This window comes from Dermochelys coriacea, chromosome 1 (genome assembly GCF_009764565.3).
Source record: "Dermochelys coriacea isolate rDerCor1 chromosome 1, rDerCor1.pri.v4, whole genome shotgun sequence".
NCBI lineage: Eukaryota > Metazoa > Chordata > Testudines > Dermochelyidae > Dermochelys > Dermochelys coriacea.
Window position 1 is genome coordinate 151,780,632 of NC_050068.2, and position 18,818 is coordinate 151,799,449.

The window sequence follows — 18,818 nt, forward strand, 5'->3', positions numbered from 1 at the left end:
TGAAATCAAATTGTTGGCGGCCAATTCAAGTGGCTAAAGACCTGCACATCTGGGTGACTGAAAACTGAGCCCTTATCCAGAGATTCCCAAGAACAGCAGCAGCAGCTGAGACACTTTGGCTATATCTTCCGATGAAATCTTATTAGTACAAAAGAAGAATTATGTGAACTGAGCTGAAAACGTATCCTAGCCTAATGTAACTGTTTCCATCAGAAAAGCTCATCCTCATTTCCCCAGAATTCACTGGGAGTCCAGGACCCCAAGATGCAAAAGTAACAGAGGAAGTCCCACTATACTGGTTAGTTCTGATTCTCTTCTAGGCTTAAGATGTCGTGTCTGTGACAGAACGCAGCAGGTACAAGATGCTGCTGAGGAAGCACAAATAATTACAACAGGCTTCATAGACGTTAAGATCAGAAGGGACTATTATGAGCATAGCACAGGCTATAAAACCTTACCCCGTAATTTCTTCATCAAGCCCTTAACTTCTGTCTGAGCTACCACAAGTATTTTAGAAAGAGATCCTGTCCTGATTTAAAGTGATGGAGAATCCATTATACCCCTAGGCAAGTTGTTCCAATGCTTCTCTAAAAGACACTGTGTTTGTTTTCTCACTGACATGGATGCAGGAGCCATGTTTCCAATACATTTAAAATATTTTGGCATTAACAGACTACAAAAGCTTTACATCTAGGCTCCCTAGGAAGTGAAAACCGCATCTTGCTTACCAACACAGGAGGCTGGTCTGCCACTCCAAACTTTGTTGTCCATACATGTTACTGTCCGGTCTCCTTTTAGCTGGTATCCTGGGGAACAGTAATACTCACACCTGGAGTTAAAGTATGCACCATCTATGCACTTGAACCCTCCATTAGTTGGCATGGACAGCGTTGGGCACCGTATTTCTGTAAAAGAAAACAAATGTATCCAGGATCTTCTGTTTTCCATTCTAGAGGAGCGGGGGTGAAACAGATGTGCAGTACTGCATGTGAACAAAATATGGTTATGAATTTTTCAGTCAGAGCAAGTGAAACTGCTCATATGATTTTCCCTCCTCAAACAGACTTCAAATTTTGCTATCATACAGCTAAGTTAGCCCAATGGAATGAAATTATTTTAAGGAAAGACCAGCTGCCCACTCCCTTCTTCTGTCAAAATGTTTTCTCTCACAAACTAATGGTGGGCCCATTCAATCTGGTGACATTCAAATTTTGCAAAATGACACACAATTAATAGTGCAGCTAGAATTAACTACCCGCAGTATTTTAATATGTTTGCAAAGGGGAACTCTTATAACCCCTCAGTTTCAGAAAGATTTCTGCAGACTCAAAGCCTACTTATTCCATGAAGCATTCCTGCCTTTAATGCCTCTCTCCACTCTGTGTTTTCACTCCCCTACATTGTACCTGCCATGATTTGAGCCTGCAAGTTCCTCTGCATTCAACTATTTGACAGTCCACCTATCATACAGCAACATGTACATCACAGGGGCTATATAAATAATGTCTGAAATAGGTGCAACTAAAAGTTAGCTATGGCTTCACAAAGACATATTTATTTTTAAATTCAAAATATGAATAAGAGCCCAAAGATAAAGAGAGTAAACTCTAAGAGCAGCTCCTGTCAATTAAGTTTCTCTCTCAGCACTGACATTAAATATAAAAGCTACTCACATAGACATTAGATATAAAACAGAGATGAGTTTATTACACAAACAGCGATACATGTGCACACATACACACAGTTATGATCTACTCACGTTTACACAAAACTTTCCCAGACCAGCGCTTGTTTGACTGACAAATAAGCTGTTGAGGACCATGCAGTTCATACCCTTTCTGACAACGAATATCACATCTCGTTCCCAAGACATTTTTGTAATATTCTCCTTGAGGTGTTCTGCAATATGCATTACCATGTTTCACTTTCATGGGAGAACACCAAGGTGTTTCTGGCAAAGAGAATGAAAAACAAACACAGAACACACACATTTTACAAAAGACTAATTTGCTTAAGTCACAATTGCAAAGTCATTTTGTTTCTTCAATGTTGTAGAGAGAGTTTATTAAAAAGGAAAATGTAAAAAAGCACATGCAGAGATGCAACTTCCTGGCCTGATCCCGCAAGGTGCTAAAGATATCACAACATCAGGCCTTTAAAGGTGAGCTGTTCCTGCCTGTTACAAATTAATGAGAATTTATATTAAATTGGGTGTCTAAATGTCATGCTGGTGGAATAAGTGTGCCACCATGTGGACAGTTTGCTGATCATCATTGTATTTATGTTTTAATACCCCACAGAGGATGCATTTACCTTCCCTTTGGTAACAGAAGTTGGCAATTTAAATGCAAGTTCAATGCCTATGAAGCTTTATCTTTATCTGTGGCATAATTTTAATTTTCCTTATTCTTATCTTAATACCCTTTCATTCGAAACTTCCTTCAGGACCATCAGATACACGCATACCAGAGCACCATAGAAACAGACATGGCCACTGGTGAATTCCATGAAGGCTCAAGCTCCCTTTTATTAAATGCATTATTATTTACATCATATTACAGAACTGTCAAGTTTGGTTGCTTGGACACAAGAATGACAGAGACCCCAGGCATATGTGTGGGTGTTTCACTTATGCTGAATGAATTTCCAGTTTCCATCTCAGGTGTCAGACTGAGCCAAAACTCACCAGCATGCCAGGACAGCACGTCTCTGATGGCCCCATTAGTTCCACAATATTTAAGATATCACTTTAAATATGCTAATTTTCTCATCCTGATTATGAAGAAAACCTTCTAAATGTGAATGGGTGCAGTGTTGTCTTTCTTACTAGATCTGTAGATCTGTCTATCTAGTCTGACAAACTGAAACAAAAGCTTTTAGAGAGTTAAGAACTAGCTTCATTCATCCTGAGTGGGTGTTAACTCAGAGTTTCCAAGCACAATCTATGCACTCAGGCACCAGGTTTGAATGTCAGCCAGTATATGCACATCCTATGTGTTTCAAGGTGTGCTTATATTAACTGATGAATGTACACTCAGTCTTGCATTATTTTTTATGTCTAGCAGAAGTGTACGTACACACACACAAACGGGAAATGGACCCAAGCCGCAAAGTTCATATCCAGATCTTAAACTGTTCCAAACTCTTCAGATTTTGGATCTGGGATTTTGGTTCAGGCTCATCTTTAAAATATGCTAGCACACTTTTACCTGGTCCTGAAATGTGGCACTCATCCACCAGCAATTCTATACAATCATTCAGGAAAGAAAAAATACTTTGCCTAAATTCAATTTAGGAATGAAGGTGCAGAGATCCCATCAGAAAGGCACCAAGCTGATAGGGAACAGGGTTGAAGGCCCAAGCAGTCAATGATGCTGGGCTGCTCTGAGTTGTGCTGGGGACTGGGGCCAGACCAGAGGAAACACAAAAATGTCTGAGAGTCACCTTTTCCCCAGCCCCAACCCATTCCAGCACTTTGCACACAAATGGAGGAACACAGAAAACTGGCCTGAAGTATGTGATTCATCTTCCTCTAAAGCATCCAGTATAGGTTAGGCATGAAATTCAACAGATCACAGGGGATTGTCAAATCAGAACAGAATTGGCATTTGGCACAATACTGGGATTAATACCCATATTGAATTATTGCAAAAATAAAGAACCGGGAGGGCGGGTCTTTAATGACTATAGGTGGTCAAGACTATAAAGATACATATTCAAGAGAAATCCTCCATCAGCAAAGCTTCCATTAATACCATGCTGGGGCACTGGTTCAGTAGGCACACTGAGGTATGTCAGCTACAAACCTTTCCTAGGAAGCCAAAACTACTTTTCGGGGGCAGGGGAGGGGGGGATAGGGGCAACAAGTCAGTTTTCTGAGGGGGGTCTTCTATCCAAGTAATACCTAAGGTGACTCTGCTTAATTCTGGGATTTGACAAGGACACCACTTAAGGAGGTAAGAGTGTAGGCCAAAAGGAAGACAAGCACTGAAATGTCACACAGCATGCAATATTCAGAAGGTATATACGAAACCTTTAGGGGATCTGGGAGTGTTTCCAAAACCTCATGCCTAAACAGTGGCAAAACCACAAGAGTCATCTAAAAGTTGCCTTTCACAAATGGAATCAGTTTCACAGATATTTATTATTGGCTCTGTTGATTAATTTCATCTCCACATTTCAAATGTCTTTCCTCATATTTGGGATCAGTCCTATGAACATATTTAATGTGCTCTTATTTCATCTACCATACATGTTGTATTTTTTATTCAGTGTATAATTCCTCTACATAAAAATGGTGAGATATTTTTACAGCTCCCCCAATGGAAATTTAAATTTCCACATAAATTCTACTGTGCTGTTACTAGAACCACAGAAACAGCATTGGATAGTGGAAGTGGAGAGACAGAGAATGGAAAAGCGTGTGACTGCTAAGGTTTTAGTTTATTTCACAAAAAGCATTTTAAAGTAGCACAGCCTGTTTCTGAAGCTGTTTAACTCAGTGACATACTTATGTTCTCTTACAGAACTGCAACATCCACATGGCTATTTTTAGTGCACTTGCTGGAGTCCTACTAACACATGTCTGTCTACTCAGGCTGGGAGGCCCACTTCCAGCTGCAGTGTAGATGTATGCTTAAGGGCCTGGTTCAAAGTGGCTTTTGTGCTGTGGTGAACAAAGAAATAATGCACTCTGGGGCTTTTTTCTTCTCATGGGAACCCCAGGTAGAGCAGGCATCATACATGTCAGCTAGGGAAGAAGCATTCTTCTTGACAGCGGCATTTTTCAAAGTGTCTGTCAGCACTGTCCAAATGCTGGCTTTGGATCAGTGTTCCTATAAGCTCAGCATGTAAAATGCAGAGGGTTTTTTTAATACAATGGGGCTTATTGGTTGATTAGGCAGTTGAACAGAGGGGTCACCAGGGCGGAAGGGAACTCTTAGCTAAGTTGTTGGGAAGGAACTCCGTAGAGATGTTTCCCTGGAAGTCTGAGTTGGTTGAAAGACATCCAGATGAGCACGGAGGGTTTGGCATGTGGCCAACCCCTGGCAAACAAACTATAGGGTTTAATTTGCAAATAGCGTTGTGAACTGAAAATCTGCTGGGTTTACATAGCTCTGTTAAGATGCACATACACACCATGCCATGCTAGGCATGCACTAATGTACATTTTTCAAAAGGCATGCATAAAGGTTAGTATATTTGATACTCTGAAATTTTTACACGGAGAGATGGTCCATAATCAAAACCCTGGATATGAACACCTTCACATTTTGGCGAACTTCTGATCCAGATCCAATCTTAGCAACTCAGGTCTATATCTGGGTTTTTTGTTGTTGTTGTTGTTGTTGGGTTTTTGTTTTGTTTTTTAAGTGACCTGATTGTCAACTCAAATAAATGCAAGCAAGTTAATACAACTTAGGTCTTCTCAGCTTCATGCCTTTGATTTTTGGATCTGAGTTGTCTAATCTGCTACTAAAGCTCACATTAGAGCTTCCAAATTCAATATAGTTTTTAACGTTTGTGTGAATAAAGCACTGTGTTTCACATACCACTGTGACATCCTTGCAGCTATTGAAAGAATTTGTTTTTGATCGCTTTTATAAAAGACAGTTCCTAGACAGAGTCTACATTTTCACCACTAATTCACAGTCCAGCCAGCATTAATTTATCTTTAGTGAATCATTTGAATTATTTGTTTAAGTATCCACAGAGGATTAAATGTTAAAGATAAAGACCAACACATTTACCATATAAAGCTATGGGCAAATACATTTTTTCAGATTATACTTTTCAAGCAGGATTTTCGCACTGGGATACACTTTGGTGGGGCAGCAAAATAAATATTTATAAAAACGTAAGACAGACAGTATTTTGTACCTTCTCATTTGGTACTCATAAGTAGCTGATAGATTTGCATCCATATCCTTGTGTAAAAATCCTGTTTTATTCTCTGTCTAGTACCAACATTAAGCAAAGCTATATTAATGCCCAATATTTCTACGTTACCACAACAATGCAATACACTGTCTTCTTGCATGTCCATAGACTAGTTTGCTGAAGCAAAACCTCAGTAAAATGAGTTTTTTGGGGTGAGGGTAGGGCAGGAGGCTGTGTGTGGAACCAGATTCTTCAAGAAATAGGCACATATGTCACAGACTCACCAGTGATTTTGCTATCAGATCCCATTGGTCTGGAAACTTGTTTGGAATAGGGAAGAAAATCTGAATCTGATTTCTATACTTGCAGAATTCAATTATCTCATTAATGTGCCAGCATATTTTGTTTAATGTCTTGTATGTTCATTGGCAAACACATTTTACTCTGCATTCCAGGTTGCAAGATGAACCTGAAATGTCAAGGACTATATTAAGAAGCTTATAAAAATCAAGCTCTCTTTCATGGGCTTCCATACCTTACCATCAATAGGTGCAGATTCTAAACAGGATTATCATTGATGGCTTTGGCTATGAGGTACTAAAGAGGCAGAAGACAGCTTATTTTTAATATTCATGAGCTAGCAGCTTGACCTTTCAAGGGTGAAGGCAATAAAAACCAGCAATTTACTCATGTAAGCTAAACAATGCACAGTGCTTGTTCCATTTTCCATTGTTTAGAAAAATAAAAAAAATGAAAAGTTTGTCGTCTGAAAAATCTGAACACAAACATAGAGCTGGATCACTCTAAGACTTTATGATGCAGGAAGGAAAGTGAGAAGATCTCCCAGCAACCAGCTGATTTTCTTTAGCACAGAAGCAAAGCATTCACCTTTATATCTATTGCGTGCATACACATCTTCGTCATCTTCTACGGGTGAATATCCTGATCCTACAATACAAAACGACAAGAAAAACTGCAGCAAGAAAGGAAATATAATTTTAAAAGAACAAGAAAAGCTCTTGCAGAGACGTGCAAGTGAGATTAGGCTGCAACAACCTAAGCAATGCTGACAGCATAAGCTTCCATGATGATTAGATTTATAGTGGAACCAGTTTATAGTGAATTTGAATAGGGTGAATCTCTGTTTATAATTGAGTAGAATGAAAATCTCAGATTGTTATTATGCAACATGTATTGCAAAATGCAAATCACAATTTCTCTCAGCAGGAACTTCCAGCGAATGTGAAGTTATTTGAGAGAGGGAGTCAGACAACGGAGTGATTTCACTGTAAGATGGTTCCATAATATAAGTGGCTGTTAACAGCCATCATGCCAACCAGCTGTAGTAAAACTGCCAAACAGCTGCAGTAAATGTGTGTGACTGAAGAACAACCATGGTTTACAGCACAACTTATATAAGTGGAAGGCTGGTTACATTCCCTGCAAACATAGTTATGCCCAATCAAAAGGTTGTTTTGTTTTGTTTTTGTTTTAAGTCTTCCATGGTCATTCAAGCTAAAGAAATGACAGGTCAGCTTTCTTTGAAGGATCTGGACAATTGCTGTAGGCTAGCAGGGTGGGTAGGAATTGCTTTCTGTCAAAAATTCTGGATAAACACTCAGAGCAACATCACCCACATCATTAACTAGCCCATGGCAATAGAATTGTGCAGGGTGTAATACGGCTGCAAAGTATACCTGAGCAATATTTAAAAGGTGTTAGTTTAATCAGAAGCTTTAGACCTTAAACTTATTTGCGCAAAGGGACAGTTATACCTAACCTTAGTGCGAGTCAGATTTTCTTAACAGTAGTGGCTTCTACAGACTCAAGGGGTCAAGTTTTCTGATCTTTATAAATTCTAGCATATAATGGGTCAGACATTAAGGGACTGCCTATACTTCAGCTGGTACTTCCACATTAAGTACCTGAAATTACAAATATCAAAATAGTTAACATGGCATCATTAAGTCACCAGGCCAAGATTTTCAAAAATGGATGCCTAAAGTGAGGCTACTAAGATCATATTTAGGCATCTAAATATGTGGCCTGATTTCAAGTGTTGAGCACCCAGCAGCCACTCCTGAAGTCAAAGTCAATAGCTTCCATTGCCTAGGTAAAATTAGCACATGGATGAAGAGCTGCTTGCTAATCAATCTGTCTTGCAGATACTCATCACCATAGACAGTGTGTCTGAACACCTCCCATGTATTCAAAAACAGAAACAACAACTACTCTCTCTCCTTCCATTCCAGCCTCCAGGAGAAACAGCTTTGCTACTGTGTAGTTTTTGTTTTCACGTCTGCACTGCCTGTCCCCCACGATCTGAGCCCAATTCGCTGCTCCTTTATGTCTGCAGTTTTGTCCTTCCCATTTATGCCATTGCTACTAGTAACTCCCCAGAAAGCACGCCGACTCTGCTCTGCCAGCATGGCATCCCATCTCCATCCTGCTCAACTGCATGAAGCAGCTTAATTAGCATGTTGAAAGCCATCGATTTGAAATGTGTGGCAAACACAGAACGTAGAAGGAATTTGCCCTAGGTTCTCTGCTCTGCTTTACTGATGTTCCATAGAAAACCTGCAACAGGCCACAAACTCCACATAGGAGAAATCCAGCCCTCACTTCCACAGCTGAACTGGAAGTGGACTTGGCAGCGGGTTCCATTGTTAAAGGGTCCATACCCTTCGTGCAGCACAGAGTTCAGCTATGAGGGGGGCATATGGGAAGGCAGGCACTGTGCAAATCCTCTGATCTTACCCCTTAAAATAGAACTGTGATAGAGGTGCCAGGGCTCTTCACCCACTGGAGTAGAGTAACATACAATAGAGTCATTTTGATAGCCCCTCCATGGGCTATGGGGGAGAGAAGAGGATGCCTGAACCCAATTCAACTACTCACTCCTGGCATTGGGGGGAGAATTGGCCCGATGTGAACCCTTTAAGCCTCTGTGCTTGAAAATCAAGATAGCCCTAAAATAAACCTATCCAAGGATTAAAAAAAAAAGTCACAATTAATCGCAGTTTTAATCACACAGTTAAACAATAATAGAATACCAATTTAAATTTATTATAAATGTTTTTGGATGATTTTCTACATTGTCAAATATATTGATTTCAATTACAACACAATGCAAAGTGCACAGTGCTCACTTTATATTGTTATTTTTCATTACAAATATTTTCACTGTAAAAACAATTTTTAAAAGTGTAATCTATAAGTCAAAGCATGAAGGGGTATACGAATGTTTAGCATATCTGGCACGTAAATACCTTGCATCACTGGCTCCAACAGTGCCATGAGAACGCCTGTTCTCACTTTCACGTGACAATGTAAATAAGAAGCGGGCAGCATTATCTCCCATAAATGTAAACAAACTTGTTTGTCTGAGCAATTGGCTGAACAAGAAGTACGACTGAGTGGACTTGTAGACTCAAAATGTTGATATTGTCTTGTTTTTGAGTGCAGTTATGCGAAAAAAAGTTCCACATTTGTAAATTGCACTTTCACGATAGAGATTGCGCTACAGTACTTGTATGAGGTAAACTGAAAAATACTATTTTTTGTTTCTTTTTTACAATGCAAATGTTAGTAATCAAAATAATATAAAGTGAGCACTGTACACTTTGTGTTCTGTGTTGCAACTGAAATCAATATATTTGAAAAGGTAGAAAAACATCCACAAATATTTATAATAAATTTAAATTGGTATTCTATTATTGTTTAACAGTACAATTAAATCTGCAATTAATCGTGATTTTTTCTAATCTAGTTAATTTGTTTTGCATTAATCACTTGGGTTAACTGCGATTAATTGACAACCCTACTTTATTTTGATTTACAAGAACAGTAGCAAAAAGTGCAATTTAATTTTGGCCTGATCCAATGCCCACTGAAATCAATACAATGGGAGTCCAGTGGGCTATAGATCAGGCCCCTGAAGCAATTTTCAATCAAATGTCTTTTCTTACTCATGTTTTTGTACAGCACAGACTCCCTAGCCCTTGCATTTGTTACTTAGTTTACATTTCATGAAAAACTGCTGAGGCCTGTATAAATATTGCATCTTAACAGCCTTACAGTATGCAATATTGAATTTAGTAGCATTTCAAATCACATTGTGTAATATCAAGTGCAAGCTGCAGTCTCAAAGCACCACATGAAGATATTGATATTTTAATGATCATCATCTATTACAGCAAAATTAGGAGATTCTTGGTTGAATAATTTGAGACAGTTTTTAATCAAACATTATGGATAAAAGGTTTTAAAGTGTCTAGGTGACTTAGGAGCTTACATCCCATTTAAAGTCAATGGAATCTAGGTTCCTAAGTGCCTGATCATTTTGGAAATTTGATATAAGCACTTCTGAACAAATTTTCCCTACACTTTTAACACATTTTTGAAATCTTAGGTTAATCATGCTAAATCTGAACTACTTATCTGAGATTTTCTGCTTTGTGTGTTGGATGGAATAAAAAAAAAAACCCCAAAACTAAAACCAAATAAAAGTAAACAATTTTATTCAGCATCCCTCAATAGCATCCATCTGCTCATTTTCTTATTAAAAATGGAAGACAGCAATCACATCTCTGGTTTTCATTATGTGCTGATTGTGCTTGTAGTAGTAATGCTGATCTTTGTCGTCATTATTTTAGTCAGGAAATGGATTATGGGAATCCCAAAGGTGAATGTAAAACTGTTGACGTTGCTTTACTTGTAGAGTGTGTCATTTCTGCTTTTTTTGTGACATCTATTTGCACAAAGAAAAATGGCAAACACTGGACTTCAACACAGATGTGTTATACCAGCAAAAGTATAGACTCCAAGTGAAGTCAATGGAAGTTTTGCCATTGACCTGTATAGGTGCAGGATCAAACCCTAAGGTGCAAATCCAGAGCCCACCCCAGCTAGCTAGGCTGGGTGCATGCTGGCTAAAAGGATGGCAAGAAACCCTTCAATGGCATTTACATGGAGGGAGAAGGATGGTACATCTGGGCAGTAGGAAATTCCCTTCAATTTCCCTATGTCTCCTCTTCCCTCATGCCCTCTATGCTATTCTCTCTACTTCTAGCCTTTCCCTTTTCCTTAGTGGAACCATAAGGAAGAGTGGGCTGGATTTACCCCTAAATAAGTAGCCATATCATAACTGAACCAGGACTGTCCATTTGCTTTAGGAGATAGCATACTAGAAAAGCTAGCATGATTCAGTGGATGGCATATGGACTTGTGAGTCAGGAGTCCCGCGTTCCATTCCCAGCTGTGCCACTCACTGACTGTATGACACTGGAAAAGCCACTTCACTTCTGCCTTAGTTTCCCCATCTATAAAATGAGAAATATGTTTCTATATCTCACAGGAGTGCTGAGAAGGTTTATTACTTAATGTTTGTTCATTGTTTGGCTCTAAAGTGCTAAATAATGTTATTACAGCACTAATAAATATGGATATTTTAGAAGGGAGGGGGAGCACAATGCTACATTAAAAATACATTGATGGCATGCTTTATATTTTGGTGGTGTCTTACAAAAACTGGCTGCAGCTCTCATTCCAGCTGATTACAGGCAAAAGCCACAACATAAAACTATACAATTTTAACAAGAAACCATCATCAAGATTAATCCATGGAATCTGATTATCATAGGATTAGCTTTAGGAAAAAATTACTTCTGTGTTCACAGAATAATCACCATGTTTAATATTTGAGGACGAGAGCTTACTGTTTTATATATTTTATTAGAGCATAACATTTGAATACATTTAAATTCAGGCCAACAGAAAATGATTTTCAACAATCCAACAATCTGTAATTGATAAAGCAACACAGAGAAGCATTTGGCAAAAAATTTCAAAAGGAACTGAAACAATAAATTGGACCAATATTTTGATACAGTACAATCCTCAAACATACCAACCCCATTATTAAGAACAAGGAATAAATTATATAGGATCAGTTCATGAAACAATTATACCTTTGTGTGTAAGTTGTCAAGCCTAAGTAAATGAGGCACTTAAAAACTACATTTACTCATTTGTGGAAAAACATCCTTAAAGCATTTTATTTTAAATACATTTTGTGAAACTTTTGCTATACAAACTGCCAAATACACTTAAAATGTTCTAATTGTGACCCTGCCCAGGGATCAGCAGTTAGGCCCTGACCCAGCACACTATGTTGGCTCCAGTTCATCAAAGCACTGAAGCAAGTGCTTCATTTTAAGTATGTGAGGTCTTCAGTGGGACTGCTCACAGTTAAGTACTTTGCTAAACAGTGATGGAGTCATGCATCTGGTAAAATGTTCTGCTGAACAGGGGCCTATGCACATGATTAATCCTATTGACATCAGATGGAGCATATGAACAGTCTCACTGACTTCAGTGGCACTTCTCACATGCTTTGTTGGATTGGGGCCTTATTGCAGTAACTGACAAAGTAAGGTAGAAATTAGGAGAGTGTGACCACATTGCTGAACCAGTAGGCAATAGAATAAAGGGCTCACATTCACAAATAGCGCACAATATATAAATTGGACAATTTATTTATAAACAAACAAAGTACCATGCCAAAACATGCAGAGATGCAGGTAACACCACATTCTTTGTATTACTTCTCCAGAACCATTTAATTATCCCCACATACATGTCATACCCTTCATCTATTACCTGCTAGTGAGGAACGCAAGAATTTATGGTGTGTGCATGTGGAAAAGCCACAGCCAGTCTGCAAATGTGAGTAGCCAGACAGGATCTTCCTAAGAGATTGTCTGGTTCTTGGCAGAAAGAAGAGGAAGGATGTCAGATTTCAGAGAACGTTTCAAGAGGACTTTCCTGTCCCTCAGTTTGTTTAGAAATTCACCTTTTCTGCTATAAGATTCCCTTGCGCATGGCAGACCACTGAGCCAAAACCGAGCTTGTTGCTGGGGGCCATCAGCCCCACGCACAACCACAACCACATGTGGTGACCAGCAAACCTCTCTGTTGGATAGGTAGCACATAGCAGAAGTTTTCAAATATTATAGGGAACCAAGCTTCAAGGAGAAGGGAAGGGGGGAGGAATGACACTGTGCCCTGTCTCTTGGAATTAGAGAAGAGATTCTTAACCATTTTAATCACAAAATGTAGGAGAGCACTCATTACCACTTGAAACACTCTTATTTTTGGCTAAGAGGAGAATGTTCTCATTGGAGCTCTTCAATTCAGCCTGGCTGGCAAGTAGCACGACAAGAATTAAAATAATTATTAATGTAACCCTTCTGCCCGTCAGAGTTGGCAGCAACAAGGCCCGGGTTTAATATCTAGGGGTTCCGTTTCAACAACACAATGCAAAACCGGCTCAAGCCCCCACCCAATGACCTGGGACAATTACATACCACCCCCCTGTATGAGGCAATGCTTCCCCTCTCGCAAGCACAGAGTCTGAGTGTAGCAAAAGCCTTTTAATAAAGGAGGGAAACAATGCGGCATTACGTTGCGGAAACACCAAACAGGATTCATAACACCAACCAAAAGCAAAAGACCCACCCCAAGTAAGTTTGGCAGTATTCTTTTCCCCTCATGGTCTTAAGTCCAGCAACCCAATAGTCACCCCGCCACAGTTTCTGTCCTTAGTCTATGCAGCCCCCCAGAGTTCAGAAGTTCATCTGCAGAGTATACCTCCCAGCCTGGATGGAAGTGAAGGGAGGTATGGGGGGCATCTTACATGCTCCGCTGCTCAGGTCAATGGCCAAGTGCCACACCTCTCCATGGGGTTATGCTGCAGTCTTCACCACCAGCCGCGCCTCTCCACCAGCCGCCCTGCTACTCACTCTACTCCACTCTCCGCTAGCTGCCCTGCTGTCTGCTCCTTTCTGACAGCTACCCTGCTATTCACTCCACTCTGCTCTCCACTAGCCATCCTGATGTCTGCTCCTCTCTGCCAACTGTCCGGCTAACCGCTCCACTCTCCACACTAGCCATCCTGCTGTCTGCTCGCCAACTTGTCTTCAGGCCCCTCCCCACTCAACACAGCTCTCAGTAACTTCAGCTCTTCAGTGATTTCAGCTCTCAGTGATTTTTAGCTGGTACTAGGGGGAGCCTCAGTGCTGATGCACCACTAGCCCAAAGTAGGTCTAATGCTTAGACTTAGGTATCAGTGATTTCAGCTCTACAGCATGTAACAAGACTCTTAATGGAGCCAAAATTAGCTCTGTTATTACACCTGGGGGGAGGGGTATCAAAGTAGTGTTTAAGGCCCTCAGATGGCCCACCCCCCACTACCAGGTATACATACCTGTCCCCAACCTCTCTCAATTCACTGGGTTTTGGAACCCATGTCCCTTGCCTAGCGAGTGCTACTTAGTTGAGGGCGAGTCCCTCTGTCATAAAATGCCACATACAGTTCTACTGTCCTTGATTCACATAACTAGGATACAGAGTAGCAGCCGTGTTAGTCTGTATTCGCAAAAAGAAAAGGAGTACTTGTGGCACCTTAGAGACTAACAAATTTATTAGAGCATAAGCTTTCGTGAGCTACAGCTCACTTCATCGGATGCATTTGGTGGAAAAAACAGAGGAGAGATTTATATACACACACACACAGAGAACATGAAACAATGGGTTTATCATACACACTGTAAGGAGAGTGATCACTTAAGATAAGCCATCACCAACAGCAGGGGGGGGAAGGAGGAAAACCTTTCATGGTGACAAGCAGGTAGGCTAATTCCAGCAGTTAACAAGAATATCAGAGGAACAGTGGGGGGTGGGGTGGGAGGGAGAAATACCATGGGGAAATAGTTTTACTTTGTGTAATGACTCATCCATTCCCAGTCTCTATTCAAGCCTAAGTTAATTGTATCCAGTTTGCAAATTAATTCCAATTCCAATTCCAACGAGAGACTGCTGAATTGGAATTAATTTGCAAACTGGATACAATTAACTTAGGCTTGAATAGAGACTGGGAATGGATGAGTCATTACACAAAGTAAAACTATTTCCCCATGGTATTTCTCCCTCCCACCCCACCCCCCACTGTTCCTCTGATATTCTTGTTAACTGCTGGAATTAGCCTACCTGCTTGTCACCATGAAAGGTTTTCCTCCTTCCCCCCCCTGCTGTTGGTGATGGCTTATCTTAAGTGATCACTCTCCTTACAGTGTGTATGATAAACCCATTGTTTCATGTTCTCTGTGTGTGTGTATATAAATCTCTCCTCTGTTTTTTCCACCAAATGCATCCGATGAAGTGAGCTGTAGCTCACGAAAGCTTATGCTCTAATAAATTTGTTAGTCTCTAAGGTGCCACAAGTACTCCTTTTCTTATAACTAGGATAACAACTCTTTATTACTCCTGCCCCAACAACAGAGAGACTGGGAATCCCACAGCAGCCAAAGTGACCATTTGGGCAAGCAGTCCATCATGCTACACAGGGTGGGTATGCCCATGCAAACGAGAGTGCCCATGCAAATGAGATCAGCCCCTGAAGTCCTTTTCCACAGGTCACCACCAGATGTCAGGGTACAGCTCATTCTGACTCTGCTTACATTAACAGTGGGCAAAGGTTCAACATAAACAATACAAGTTTTAAACATTAAATGGTAACGTGGGTTAAATATCAAACATGGAACATTACGCTGGAAACACTTATGCAAGTGAGTAACTTTACATACAAGGGTTTCTGATAAAAATCCAATGGACTAATCATATGCATAATGGGAGTGCAAAAAGGCAGTGTTCAGTCCCATTACCAGATGTGCTTTAGACATGCAAGTGGTTTCACATGGGTGAACCCTTGAGCTATGTGGAATCCCAGTAACAGAATGAGAGACTGCATGATGCCAAGGTCCATCTGCGTAGATCTCTTTGGGGCAGGGACTGTGTCGTTCTCTGTACGTCAATAGCGTCTAGCACATTACAGTAGAACCTCAGAGTTACAAACACCAGAATTACGAACTGACCGGTCTACCACACCCCTCATTTGGAACCGGAAGTACAGAATCAGGCAGCAGCAGCAGCGACAAAAATAAAAAAAATAAAAAGCAAATACGGTACAGTGTTAACTGTAAACTACTAAAAAAAGGGAAAGTTTAAAACAAAGATTTGACAAGGTAAGGAAATTCTTTATATAAGATGGATAAAAGCAGCATTTTCATCTGCATAGTAAAGTTTCAAAGCTGTATTAAGTCATTGTTCAGCTGTAAACTTTTTAAAGAACAACCATAACATTTTGTTCAGAGTTATGAACATTTCAGAGTTACGAACACCTTCAATTCTCAAGGTGTTCATAACTCAGAAGTTCTATTATATATTGTGTTAACATTAGAATAAATAATAATGTACAGCCAGGAAAGGAGGTGGCGGGGGGGAGGGCGACAGAGCTATTTTTGTTCTGACTGACACGGGAGGGAATCTCCTAGCACCACTTCTGTGTTGTGTCAGATTAAGAGCCCACAACTAAAATAACCTACATATATTACTTGAAACAAATCACAAGTTTCTACAATTTGTTGCCATTAGACAATGTTAGGCTTGGCACCAAAACATCAAAACAGGACTACACTTCTTAAAAGTAGCCCCAAACATAGTCACAAGCTAAAATAGAATGTAAAGACTTTATTCTGAGAGGCAGTATTCCATTCACTAGCCTGGCACTAGGGAAAGTGACAAACTTCAACCGTTCAAATCTATTGGTAATTATATAGCCACAGAATAATATTTTAAGGCTTGGGTGTGCTTCCAAGTACTATTTTTGCCACATAACCTGGACATATGACTTCAAGGTTTTCTCTTCCCCTCATTCTTTTGTTTAGCGTTTGCCATGTTGTGTGAAGATTACATAAAATTACAGAACATACTGTAAAATCAACAGCCAAAACCAATATGCCAGTTGCAGCTTTAATGTTCTACTGAAGTTTACAGTCTTAAATACAGTACCAATTTACTTAAATACATCCTTCTGAGAGGATCAGTTCATTTCACATTTTGAAACATTGTTGGGCTTGCAATTAAAAGGAAAAAAAAGGCAGTTCGAAAGCCAGATTCTAATTTCAGATGTGTGTCATATCTCATAGAGGAACTGAAACAACAACAAAGATCTGCTGATAATGTCCTTGCACATACACACCCTAAGAATTAAGGGTTTGCAAAACAAGACCGAATGTCGCCTACTCTGGTCTCCTGACTCTAGCCTTGGCGATACCTGATCCTTCCAAAGAAAGGTGTGAATCATCCCATATCCCTTTATTCACCAATCCAATTGTGTAAAGCTGTACCATAGGGAAGAGTTTGGAAATTCCTTCCCAACCCCAACAGATGATCAGTTTATACCCTTAAGCACAAGAAAAAGAAAGGACTGATCTGTTTTCTCATCAATTTTTAATACCTCTGTCAAATCCCCTCTAACTCTTCTCTTTTCCCATGGTAGAGTTTTTATGTTCTACAGTAACACAAACCATGCAAAGAGTATGAATGGAGAAGCTAACCTGTTGTGTCTAAGTCTATAGAACCTCTTCCAGGAAGGCAGAAAGAGCTAAAGCCTGAGACCCAGAAAATCGGACAGGGAGATATTAGAGAGGGAGGAAAGAAAGGAAGCAAGAATGGTCACCATCTTTGCAGGAGAAGGCAGCACCTGTTGTGAATATAGGTTTTCATACTTTTATATGATAGTATCAGAAATACACACACTTCTTTTTTATTCATAGAGCACTCTGGCCCCAATTCTGAAAAGCACTTAGTTGAAGTAAATGGAATTTAAGCATGTGCTTAGTGTTACACACTCCTCTAAGAGGACACAGCACTTCACAAAATATACTGAAAGGTATAATGCAATTTGGCAGCAAAGGAATGAGTAGCGAGGAAAGATTTAACTAATTTTTTCACATCTAGCTTAATCTTTGATAGAGTCACACAAATTAAGGAAAGCAGGTTTGAACCTGTTAGGTAATTGTGTTGTTTTGATTTACTCAGATTCATTCAGGGCTCGAATTGGGGAGGGGGAATAAAAGTTGTGATGGGAGGGGGAAGATTCCTTTTAGGGAATATCTTTAACCTATGATTTGCAACATAACTGAAATTCCATGTTATATTGTATTCTCAGTTTGTATACAATAGCTCTGATGGGCCCAATTCATATTTGAAATTATAATACATTTTTTTAAAAGTATCAGCTGAGCCACAGAAATCAATTCACAGGACTTTTTTTTTTAAACCAAAGTGTTGATTAAACATTTTCATTAATATAAATTGCAATTTTATAAACGGGATAAAAATAACTTAACATATACTTATCCTGATTCACCTTCAAACCCTACAGTAACTCTTGATGATAAACGTTAAATCTGACCTCCATATGAGGTGCAATAACTGGCTACACTGCAGGCTATTACTTGAGAAAGGTCAAGACAACAGTCCTGAGCATGTATGCAGAGGAACGGAGTGCAAAAAAGAACAGGGAAGCTGCGGAGTTTTTTATTAAACCAGAGTTCCATTGGACTGGGATGTGCTGCATATCAAGTGTATCATAATGTGTTCAGAAATCAGAACTGTGACATTCTGCACCCCACATTCATCATAGTAATAGGATTATGGTACGATGATAGGTTTCAGAGAGCAGCCGTGTTAGTCTGTATCTGCAAAAAGAAAAGGAGTACTTGTGGCACCTTAGAGACTAACAAATTTATTTGAGCATAAGCTTTTGTGAGCTACAGCTCACTTCATCGGATGCATTCAGTGGAAAATACAGTGGGGAGATTTACATACACAGAGAACATGAAACAATGGGTGTTACCATACACACTGTAATGAGAGTGATCAGGTAAGGTGAGCTATTACCAGCAGGAGAGCGGGGGGGAGAACCTTTTGTAGTGATAATCAAAGTGGGCCATTTCCAGCAGTTGACAAGAACGTGTGAGGAACAGTAGGGGAGGGGGAAATAAACATGGGGAAATAGTTTTACTTTGTGTAAT

At 39.8% G+C, this 18,818-nt stretch overlaps 1 protein-coding gene across 2 annotated transcripts in view; it reads right to left on the reverse strand.

Annotated features, from left to right (window-relative positions):
* SRPX (sushi repeat containing protein X-linked) overlaps positions 1–18,818 on the reverse strand; it is a 75,921-nt gene that overhangs the window by 24,628 nt on the left and 32,475 nt on the right. Inside the window, exons 2-4 of one of the 2 annotated variants that reach the window (XM_038419424.2) lie at positions 6,769–6,828; positions 1,760–1,951; positions 729–905 (exon numbers count right to left, since the gene is read on the reverse strand). In XM_038419424.2, the coding sequence (XP_038275352.2) occupies positions 729–905; positions 1,760–1,951; positions 6,769–6,828 (429 nt within the window). The remainder of the gene's footprint in view (positions 1–728; positions 906–1,759; positions 1,952–6,768; positions 6,829–18,818) is intronic. The other variant, XM_038419433.2, reaches the window with a different exon arrangement.